This window comes from Macadamia integrifolia, chromosome 4, assembly GCF_013358625.1.
Source record: "Macadamia integrifolia cultivar HAES 741 chromosome 4, SCU_Mint_v3, whole genome shotgun sequence".
Lineage (NCBI taxonomy): Eukaryota > Viridiplantae > Streptophyta > Magnoliopsida > Proteales > Proteaceae > Macadamia > Macadamia integrifolia.
Window position 1 is genome coordinate 1,146,233 of NC_056560.1, and position 11,200 is coordinate 1,157,432.

Below are 11,200 nucleotides of genomic sequence, written 5' to 3' on the forward strand. Positions count from 1 at the left end.
TCTTTTTCTTTTTTTCTTTCAAAGCCAACCAAATCTCAACTCTCCTTCTGTGGTTTTTTGTCTCGCACTCCCTCTCTCTCTCGCTCGGACTTGCCGGGCGAGGGTTCGAAACTCGGAATTTCGACCGGAAAGTTGATCAATAGTCGCCGGAAAACCGATGCGCTTAGGCGATGGTGCGAGAGCCTGAGGAATAAATCTCGTTTTTTTGTTTAATATTTAGAAAAACCAAAATAATATAATACACACATACTCTCTCTCTCTCTCTCTGGCTCTCTAACTTGCAATGCAGGAAAAAGGAGGGAGGGTATCATAGCTTTGGAGGTCCTTGCACGGCACAGATGCCAAGATCCCTTCTTCAATCCCCTTGCCTTATGGCGTAATTCATTCCATGTCCGTCTCTCTTCCTTGCTTCCTCTCTCAGCTCTTTAATCCGTTTCGTTTAAATGCTATCACTTTCTCTCTCTTTTTCAGTTTTCATCCTTGAAATAGAAAAACATTTGCAGACAGGAGTTTGATAAAGATAGATAGAGAGTGCGAGAGAAGGAGAAGACGGTTAGAGGAGGAGACGATACTTAAAGTGGTGAGCTTTTTTTGTTTGGTTTGTTTCCTTTTCTGTTCTCTCTCTTTCTCCTTTTTTTTTTTTTGTACCGTTTCAAAATTTGGTGTTGAATTCTTGCTTATTTTCGATCTTCTCGTGACCGGTTAGTCTCCTGATTGTGTGATCGAGTATGCTTCGGTCCAAAGGTGGCATCTTTATCGGTTTTTTACAGTTTTGGAGGTCATGATGTGATCTATTGCATGAATTTTATGTTCTTTGTATCGTGTGATCTCCTGCTGATCTTTGCTGGACTTGATTCTTGCCTTTTTCTTCATTCATTCCCTGTTTTTAATTGTTGCCGATTTGTGATCTCTTCAGCTTTTCGATTATATTTTGAACTATATCGAAATTTGGTTGTTGGAGTCATCGTACGCTCGGAATTCTGGTTCCTGGCGGAAGAGTTATGATTTAGGAAGCATGCGATTTCATGATCTCATTAAATTGTTTTGTTGTCGTCGTATGGAGTGAGTCTTTCTTGTGACCATATATATGCGCTAAAAAAAAAAAAAAAAAAAAAAAAAATCAATTTTGGTTTCCTTGATCGAAGTATGCATTTTTTTGTCCCGATGCCAAAATAGCATCTTACCATATTTTATTCTTAACGCTTTTATCCCATCGATAAACATCCTTCTCTGCATTTGTTCGGTGATCAACCTTCACCGGTACAACTTAATTGGTTTTCGTGGATATCTTCATCCTCGATAAGACTGATATCAGTTTTCATGTTTGAAGTTCTGATTTTGTCTGTGTCATCCTGATTTAGGCTTTTTTTCTCTATGAAAGGATACCGGAAGAACGTGGTCTTGGATTTTCTGTAAGACTTCACATGCTGTGCGTGGGTAGCTGTAGAGATGTTGAGATTTGAATTTTAGTCTGTTCTGAGGTTTTTTTGGGTCCGAACTTGCACAATGCCATCAGAAGTAATGGATCAACGTGGTTTGTCACCGTCATCTTTCTTTTATGAGGAAATGCGATTTCCTGCTGAGGTACGGATTGTCCAATGGCATTGTTTTAGTTACAATTCTGATCTCTCTCTCTCTCTCTCTCTCTCTCTCTCTCTCTCTCTCTTTCCTGCAAATTGATAATGTATTTACATTTTCGTATTGCTACCCTGCTTTGGATTTATGATTTATTCTGGAGTACTTGCTTTTTTTTGTTGTTCGGTTTTCCTTTTGTTTGTAGTATTAGTTTAATTTTGATTCATATAGTTTTTCCCCTGTTTTGCTTCAATGGCAGAGACAAGTTGGATTTTGGAAGCCCGAAAGCATGCCTGATCAGCACGGTGAGTGTTTCTCCTTTTACAGAGCAATGTTTATGTTGTTTGGGGCCATGAAAGCAATCCTTAATGTGGAATCCTTGGTAATTGAAAATCCTGTGCAGTTTGAGCAATTGCTTTATGAAGAGACAGATCTTGTTCAAATAGTAATTTTGTATCTCTGATAACTATCTTTTGTAAAAATTTCCATGTATACTAGTTTTGTTTCGAATCCTGGTTAATTCAAGCTGAAATCTGCATGCATCAAGTGGCTTCTGAAATGTTCTAGTCTTTCTTTCCTTTTTCCTACTTATATGTTTGAAAGTCAATATTCTTTTGCACTCAATGATCCGTAATTTCATGTAGTTATTTTATATGGAACTTGCATAAGTTGGCTCACCTGGTAAAGATTCCATGACCTGGCTTTCCAATATTTTTTAGTCTAATTCAAACTCTGATTGATGTTCCGAGGTTAGGAGATTCAAAAAATATAGCACATATAATGGTGTACATTCAAGAAGTAATTTTTCATCACTTGCTCAATGAGGTGTAGGTGTGCTTAAATTATGCATGGAAACAAAGGCATATTATATGATATCGTTCATAAGTATTCACTATTAATGATTGAACAATTATCCAGAACCACGAATTTATAAATGGAGACATGTGGCTTCTTCCTCGGGATTAATAAAATCCTTGAGATCTTCTTGTGACGGTATCTGATTTGCAGAATTTAATTTAAAAATGTTTTAATATCTATCAGATCCCTTTCCAACAAGATATAAATGGAGACACGTGGCTTCCTAGAATGCTCACAATCTGGTCCTAATAGGATAAGAGTTTGGGCTTGTTTGCTTTTCAAATTGGGTAAAAATGTAATATCTGAACCTGTAGCTGGAAGGAGGTTTCAGCTAAGCCCGTGAACTCATGAGTTTGACATGACAGGCAAACAGGATCGGATCCTTTTTGTGGAATGTAATGGGTTTCATCTGTATTTTATCGCTTTTGCAGTGAGGCTTTCACATTGTGCTAACTCATCAAAGCCTGGAACTTTCCGCTTTAAAGGGATCTTCCTGGAATATTTTTTTCCTAGGGGTTAACTCCCCCTTACGCTACTTTAATCAAAAGGTGATTCCTTTTAGGCTGTGCTTGGTCACAACAATAACTCCACCATTATTAAACTTTTAAAACTGATGTAAGTATGATGTCATAATTTTGGCTTAATATCACGTTTATGGCTTACATATGATACAGAAGGCATAATTCTCGTGGAATATATGATCAGTTTTGAATTGGTGAATTCAATTAGTAAAGAAATCCCTTTTTAGGAAAATGTGTTTATATGGATTCTCCTACACAGAGGATAATGAATTTTCTAGCCTTTTGGAAGTTCTTTTTACTATGACTTTGGCTCTTGCCTGGGTTTTGATAAGGCTTTGTTAGAGGAGATTGCTTTGTGAGAAAAAAGAGCAATGAAAAAGAACAATGCAGTAATGAGGCAGCCATGAAACATAGTAGCGAGCAAACAGGGCTGCAAAATTGGATCTTTAATTAAGACCGGATCAAGGGAAATGCTTGCAATTTGCAATGGAAAATTGGTCTTATGGCATCTTTTTTGTAGGAAACTGAACATCTTTTTTTTTTTTTTGGGGGGGGGGGGGGGTGGGGTACACAAAATGTGGCTGTGGTGTCAGAGGTTCCCCTGCCATGGTAAATTTTATTTTATTGCAAAAATCAACAATCTTATCGCTGATTGATCTTCTAATGAGCTAGTTTCATATAATCCCTACTGATTCTTTCCTGGAAATGTTTGGATTTAGTTATTTCCCATAACAGCTGAGCTGGACATTATGAACATTTAGTTAATTATCCTCAATTGGCATGTGCCTTTTGAAGATTAGTTCTTCCTTTTTAGTTATCTTATGGCTGTGTGGGACTACCTTTCTTCAGGATTGGGAATCCCTGGAATATCGCGGACATCAGGCATCAAATCAGTTGGTTCGTCACCACTGGAGAAACTTGTGCCTGTGGGAGCACGATCAATTGAATGCTTGGAACTTCCTCAGAATTATTTACTTCGAGACCAGAAGCTGAAGCTTAGCTTAGAGCAGCCGGTTGTAGGAGCGGAGAGAACTGCCAATCTGTCTTTGACTTCATGGGGATCTATGGGCCAGGATGCAGGAACCAGGTCCAATTTCTATGTACAGCCAGCATCTTATCTTATGGAAGGGAACAGGATTGATGTGAATGGGGCTCAGTATGAGAATAGTCTCTTCTCAAGTTCATTATCAGAAGTATTTAATAGAAAGTGTAAGTTTTTCCTTTTTAAATTGATGCTTAGTCATTGCCCATGTCTATACTTACTGATGTTGGCATGTCTTTTCGAATTATTATAGGTTTGCAATTACCATCTTAGTGCATTGTTTTCGGGAACCGCTACATTATTTCTCTATCTAGTTATTTTGCTTGAAGTGGGTGAGCCTTGTTGCGACGGTTAAGTTGCTCTATTGCAGCCTGTTGGTTGTGGGTTTGATAATTGGAAACAGCCCCTCCTGCGAAGCAGGGGGTAAGGCTGCAGTAGCGGGAGCCCTGTGTACTGGACGCTCTTTTTTTTTTTTTTTTTTTTTTTTTTTTAAGTGATTTTGCTTGAGCTACTGAACTTGTTTGCATGATATGTTCCTCGTTGATTTAATCATTGACTATGTGCCATTTTTGTTCAATGGTGTAGTGCGATTGCCATCAAATGATGTTATGTTTGGACATTCTGTTGACACCATTGCCCCCCACTATGAGGAAGAGCCATTTGAATCCCTCGAAGAAATTGAGGCCCAAACCATTGGCAACCTCCTTCCTGATGATGACGATTTGCTTTCTGGGGTTATTGATGAGATCGAGTATATTGCTCAACCCAATAGCGGGGATGAAATAGAAGATTTTGATCTGTTCAGTAGTGGTGGTGGTATGGAACTTGAGGGAGATGATGGCTCCTCTGGGGCCCTAAGGAATTCTGATTCTTCTGGGGGAATTTCCAATGGTCAGCAGGTGGGATCTAATAGTTCTGTTGCTGGGGAACACCCTTATGGAGAACATCCATCAAGAACACTTTTTGTGAGAAATATCAACAGTAATGTTGAAGATTCTGAGTTAAAGGCTCTATTTGAGGTACTTAACTCTTATACCTTACCATGATATAAATATCTTGACCAGTTCACCCAATGTTGAGGTTTCTTAATCATCAGACAACTTGTTGTTTTGGTTGTGCAGCAATATGGAGACATCCGTACCCTTTATACAGCCTGCAAGCATCGTGGTTTTGTTATGATTTCTTATTATGATATAAGAGCAGCACGCAATGCAATGAGAGCACTTCAAAACAAGCCATTAAGACGCAGAAAACTTGACATACACTTCTCAATTCCAAAGGTAGGCTCCTGTGCTGTACTACCCATTCTTATGCATGTAATCCAGCAAATCATTCGAAAAGAAAAATGAAAATTTAGGTACTGTTAGTTCTGGCAGCAGCTTGGGTCACATAATTCTTCTTATTAGGTGCATAGAATCTTCTGTTTTCACCTACGATCCGCATGGTTTCACATAAAAAATATTGACTAGTTAATTATTTGTTGTCAGGATAACCCATCTGAGAAAGATATCAACCAGGGTACACTGGTGGTGTTCAACTTAGATTCTTCTGTTTCAAATGATGATCTCCGCCAGATTTTTGGCGTTTATGGAGAAATTAAGGAGGTAAGATGGTTCTTCAATATTTGTGCTTGTTTTTTATTTTATTTTCTTCTAAAGCGTAGAAGATCACCAGCTCAGCTCGTTCCTAATCCTGATATGCAGATCCGTGAAACTCCACATAAGTGCCACCACAGATTTATAGAGTTCTACGATGTTAGGGCTGCAGAAGCTGCACTTCGTGCATTGAACAGGAGTGATATTGCAGGGAAGCGTATCAAGCTTGAGCCAAGCCGCCCTGGTGGGGCAAGACGGTGGTATTCCCCAAGCAAATTAACTTCTGTTTTCCTTTCTGTATTCAACCCGTTGATTGAGATGCAAGTTTGAGGGGCACCTGAACTTTATGCTCATCCTAATAGACAGGATCTATTTCAGTTTCAGCCTATAGTTCGATTTTTATCTCACTACCGTCTTTTTCTTGTCAATACTACTTTTCGTCAACTTCTGTCTAACTTTTTATCCACTGCAAGTATAAAATATTAACCGGAATATTCTTGTCTGCAGTTTGATGCAACAATTATCTCCAGAGCTAGAGCAAGAAGAATCCATTGTATGTCACCAACAGGGTAGCCCTCCTACTGATTCACCATCAGATTGCTTTGGTATTATTCTTGCCTGATAACAGCTGAAATTTTTAGTATGAAAAGAAAATATATTTTTTTAATTCTGTCTCATGCACCATGTTTTACAGGACCAGTGTCACATGGAGCAATTACATCTTCTTGCATGGAAAATGGAGCTATCCAGGGTCCAAACTCTACAATCCGACCACCTATGAGTCCATTCATTGAGAATGCTTTCCTCCATGGAATCTCTTCAAGTGTACCAAATAGTATGCCATCCCCAGTGAGAGTAGCATCAGTTGGTAATCAATCTGGGCTGGGTGAGCCCAGTCACTCATTTGGGCAAATGAAGTTTGGTTTCCAAGGCATGCCATCTTTTCATCCTCACTCACTTCCAGATTATCCTGATGCGTTAGCTAGTGGCATGCCCTACAGTTCTCCTGGCACCATAGCAGCAAATATCAATCCCAGACCTTCAGAAGTAATTGATAACAGACACCTCCACAGAGTAGGCTCAAATGGGCACTCAGTTGAACTTAATGAAGGTGGTATGTTTCAATTAATTATTGAATTTAGTCTTCTTTAATGACACCAGTTTCCTACCATTTTATTCATTGATGAATGCATATAATCATATAATGACGGAGAACAGGAAGATGCATTGGAAACGATTTCTGTGGTGAAGTAGAAATAAGGAAATCTACTAACTGAACTAATCTACTTGTGGCATAATTGTACAAATCAAAATGAAAATGCAGCATTATGCATGATGCATGTGTATTCAACAGGGAAAAACAACGGGAAACACTTGATGCATGTGCAAACAAATTTGATTTGTTATTTAGTTAGTCTACCTTATAAATCTTGTAGCCCAAACTTTGTCTTATTGGATAACATATTGGCAATTGAGTCATTGCAAGGATCATTTTATTTTTGATAGATTTGCCATTGAGGTATCTTTGATGGTCAATCTTCATTTCCTCTGTGTTTTCTCTGTTCTGTTGTATTCTTGTAGTGGCCTTACCCCTTAAAATGGGAAAATGGAAAAATTTTAATTCTATCTTCTATAATGAGGAGGCAAAAAGTCTGGTCACACCTCAACTTTGTCAGTCGATGCCTTTGTGTCTAAACTGGAACATCATCTTTGCATTCAGCTGGTCATATGTTTCTCATATGCTTAATACTTTCAGATTCAACCAAGTCATCATTTGTTTGGACAACATTGAGAGGCTCATCTCTTTATTCGTTGGTTTTCCTTTCAGATTTACAATTAAAGCTGTTTGCCAAGGTATTACGTTGTTTTTGTTTCCCTATGTTTGCATTGTAACTGGTTCCTCTCTTTGGCAGTGTTTGGTTCTTCTGGAAATGGGAGCTGCCCACTTCATGGACATCATTACATGTGGAGTAATTCCAACTCATATCACCCTCCTCCAGCACCCATGATGTGGCCAAACTCACCTTCTTTTGTCAATGGCGTTCATGCTCTCCCCCCAGCACAACTGCATGGAGTTGCAAGAGCACCTTCTCATATCCTGAACACGGTTCTACCTGTACCCCACCACCACCATGTGGGATCGGCACCGGCTGTCAATCCCTCCCTTTGGGAAAGGCGGCATAATTATGCAGGAGAGTCCCCTGATGGTTCCAGTTTCCATCCAGGTTCTCTTGGGAGTATGGGGTTTTCTGGTAGCTCTAACTTGCATCCCTTGGAACTTGCTTCTCATAATGTCTTTCATGTTGGTGGTAACTGTATAGACCCATCAATTTCCTCAAATAGTGTCGGAATGCACTCACCTCAGCAGCGACGTCATATGTTTCCTAGCAGAAACCATATGGTTCCCATGCCAAGATCATTTGATGCTCCTAATGAGCGGATTCGGAGCCGTAGGAGTGAAAGTGGATCCAATCAGATGGACAACAAGAAACAGTATGAACTTGATATTGACCGAATTGTGCGTGGAGAAGACAACCGAACGACTCTTATGATAAAGAACATTCCTAACAAGTATGTCAATGAACTTACTTCCTTCTTTAACTTGTTTGATTTGATTTGATTTGATTTTTTTTTTTTTTTTTTTTTTTGACATGCATTTTTCTCCTTCCTGAGATGCAAGACAGAGAGCACATTTTCTAAAATTGGGTAGAAAATTAACATATTTTGGGTTGAAATCCAAAATTTCAGCTAAATTGAGTGCAATTTCCCCTTCAGAAAATGGAATGCTTCATGTTTTTAAATTGTAACTACTCTCGCATGGTAGCTTTGTTTCTTCCCATAGTCCCATACCATGTGTGCTTGCCTAAATTTGTGTTTATTGTTCTACACAAATTTTAATAATAGTTTACGTAATTTTTCTAAGAAAAATATGAATTTTACAGCTAATTGATTGTGTTCAAAATGTTGGCATGTCATTGTACGATCTTATTTTTGTTTGATAGGATCATAAACTTTCATTGGTGTGTGTGTGTACATTAATTAATCTATGACGTATTTAGTTGTGTTAAAGAGAAAAAAAGAATTCACACACTGGGACAAATCTGAGAAATATTTCAGAAAGTTCAATCTGAAACCTTGGACCTTTTGAATTAACTTTAAATCGTCATAACCATTTATTTTCCATATGCTTTCCTTTCTAAGTATATGCTTTTTTGTGAATCAGCTTATTGGAAGCACATTCTCTTTTTTGTTATACTTATACCTGAATGGACTAAATCATACTGGAAAAGATATCTGAATATACATCCAATTACTTGTACAATTTTGTATGGAAAGAATCTTGAGATCTTTGATCCTTTTCTCATCAATTATATATTTCGTGGTGTTCTACTTTTCGTACTGGTTTTCTTTTGCCTTCCTCTACCACGCCCCCGGCCACCCCCCCACCCCTGCAATCAGACTGACTGCAATCATCCCTTCTGGGCTGATCTTTGACTGGAAGACTTGCCTGTCTGTCATCAAATTGTCTTTTCATCAGTCATCTTCTCTTCCCCCCAGTCGAAAAAAGTCTTTCATGCTACTGTGCAGTGCATCTCTTTTCTCCCTCATTTTCCTCTCTGCCTGTTTGATGATGTGGTTATGATTGTAGGTATACTTCGAAGATGCTTTTGGCTGCAATTGATGAACACCATCGAGGAACTTACGATTTCATTTATTTGCCAATTGATTTCAAGGCAAGTTTAATTGGTGGTTATTTTGATTTCCTTTGTCATCAAAACTGTGGATTTCTTTATTTCACTTTCATTTTTTGTTTTTTTGTGTTTTTTTTTTTTTTGGGGGGGGGGTGTGGTGGTGTGTTGTCAGAGGTTTTTGGAAGAGGTGTACAGGAGAAATCCTTCGTTTTGTTTTGCTTCCCAGCTGACTCAGTTTCAACTTATTTGTTTATAGAACAAGTGCAATGTGGGTTATGCTTTCATTAACATGATTGATTCTCTCCACATAGTTCCTTTCTACCAGGTTTGCTCCTAGTACACTTAAACAAAATATGAAACTACTGTACAAAAGGAACAACTGAGGAAACAAAATTGCTTTTACTATTTTACTAAATGCAGGCGTTTAATGGTAAGAAGTGGGAGAAGTTCAATAGTGAGAAGGTGGCATCACTTGCATATGCTCGTATCCAGGGAAAAGCTGCTCTTATTGCCCATTTCCAGAATTCAAGCTTGATGAATGAAGATAAACGATGCCGCCCTATTCTGTTTCATTCTGATGGTCCAAACGCAGGAGATCAGGTATGGACATCATATGATTTGGCAGTTTAGGTACTCTTACTAGTAGTTATTCCGGTCATGGTGGTCCAAACAAAGGAGGAAATTTGATGAAGCTTGCTCATGTGTGTTCTGGTTAGTTTTTTCCTGAAAGTCCAGAACATGTGAGGCTAAGACATGGATAAAGCAGTTATTCATGATTACAAATCTAACAATTTTAAGGGGCTATTTTTACTGGGATGGCTTCCTTTTTTGGATGATAGGACAGCTTCTATCTTGTCAACTACTATTATGATTTAGATACCTTATGAAAGGTAATAGAGAATCTAAATTTTTTATCTTATCTTGCTAGGAGCCTTTCCCTATGGGGATCAATATTCGTTCAAGACCCACCAAGCCGCGGACCAGTGGTATTGAGGAGAATCATGAGGGAAGCCCATCTACCTCTGCAAATGGGGAGGAATCTTCTCATGGAACAGATTCTTTGTCGGGTTCTGCCAAGGACTCAGAGTGAGCATGCCGCTTTTTTCCTGGCACTAACCTTAAGAGTGTTGAAATCAAGTAATATGAATATCGTCTCCAATTTCTAGAACTAAATATTAGCGGTTCGCTGACGGATTCTTTTCAAATTTTGATACCATATTGTGTAGCTGAGCTGAGGGACTTTTTTATTTTTGTTTTTGTTTTTTTTATTTGTTTTTTTTTTTTTTTTTTACCTTCCCTCCCTTTGTTTTTTATTTTGTTGTCATTTCAAAATTGTAATATTGAAGTTGATAGTGGGTAGAGAAGGCACAACAGAGAGGTCCTCAAGATTTTGGATTATAATGAGTGATTAAAAGTGTACAGGAGTTTCTGAGCAAGGGAGGGATATTTTTGCTGTGTTTCGAGGATACTTTCTCTGCTTCTTTCTTTTCGTCCCCTTCGTATATATATTTGCATTCAAAACTTTCCCCCTGTTTTGTGATATGGAGAATTTTTGGTTTTGGCATTGGATTGGTTAAAATTTTGAGGTCATGTACTCTGAGGAGATGCGGAGTCCCTCTAAATCTATGGTATAGCTGTCCCCTATTTTGAGTTCTGCTTTCTTCCGAGTTCCTTATACCTTGTATTTGTGATCTCTGTTTGCTCTTCTGGGCGCTTTGGTGCGTTGAAAATAATGAACTTTGGTGAACTCGTCTGTGTGGCTGTGACTAATACTGATAAACTTGGGTGTCTGAACTTGTAGGGATCATAGGGACCATCCCTACAGGTTACGTCTGGATTGCCCGTTAAAGTGACTGCGCACATTCCCTGGAAAATGAACAGTGCTACAAGCGATTTAAAAATCTTGATAGCCCGTTA

General features: G+C 38.5%; 1 protein-coding gene across 7 annotated transcripts; it reads left to right on the top strand.

Annotated features, from left to right (window-relative positions):
- Positions 1-10,823, top strand: LOC122077009 (protein MEI2-like 4). 7 transcript variants are annotated; one of them, XM_042642717.1, is made up of 16 exons: positions 1-390; positions 472-580; positions 1,362-1,584; positions 1,835-1,880; positions 3,804-4,163; positions 4,582-5,015; positions 5,118-5,276; positions 5,484-5,600; positions 5,700-5,851; positions 6,099-6,196; positions 6,286-6,705; positions 7,505-8,162; positions 9,241-9,325; positions 9,540-9,608; positions 9,704-9,883; positions 10,212-10,823. In XM_042642717.1, exons 3-16 carry the CDS (start codon positions 1,507-1,509, stop codon positions 10,371-10,373), a joined length of 3,018 nt encoding a protein of 1,005 aa, XP_042498651.1. In that variant the 5' UTR covers positions 1-390; positions 472-580; positions 1,362-1,506; the 3' UTR covers positions 10,374-10,823. The 7 variants fall into 7 exon arrangements, with proteins under 7 accessions (XP_042498651.1, XP_042498649.1, XP_042498656.1 ...); XM_042642715.1 differs by having other exon boundaries at positions 1,382-1,584; XM_042642722.1 differs by having other exon boundaries at positions 1,382-1,584; positions 6,286-6,702.
- Positions 10,824-11,200: the final 377 nt, after the last annotated feature.

Excerpts from the sequence above, each read along its gene's own strand:
- LOC122077009 (XM_042642719.1), top strand. The coding sequence starts at position 1,507 with ATGCCATCAGAAGTAATGGATCAACGTGGTTTGTCACCGTCATCTTTC. Across the intron at positions 1,881-3,803 it reads AAGCATGCCTGATCAGCACG|GATTGGGAATCCCTGGAATA; the intron begins GTGAGTGTTTCT and ends ACCTTTCTTCAG. Across the intron at positions 9,884-10,211 it reads GTCCAAACGCAGGAGATCAG|GAGCCTTTCCCTATGGGGAT; the intron begins GTATGGACATCA and ends TTATCTTGCTAG.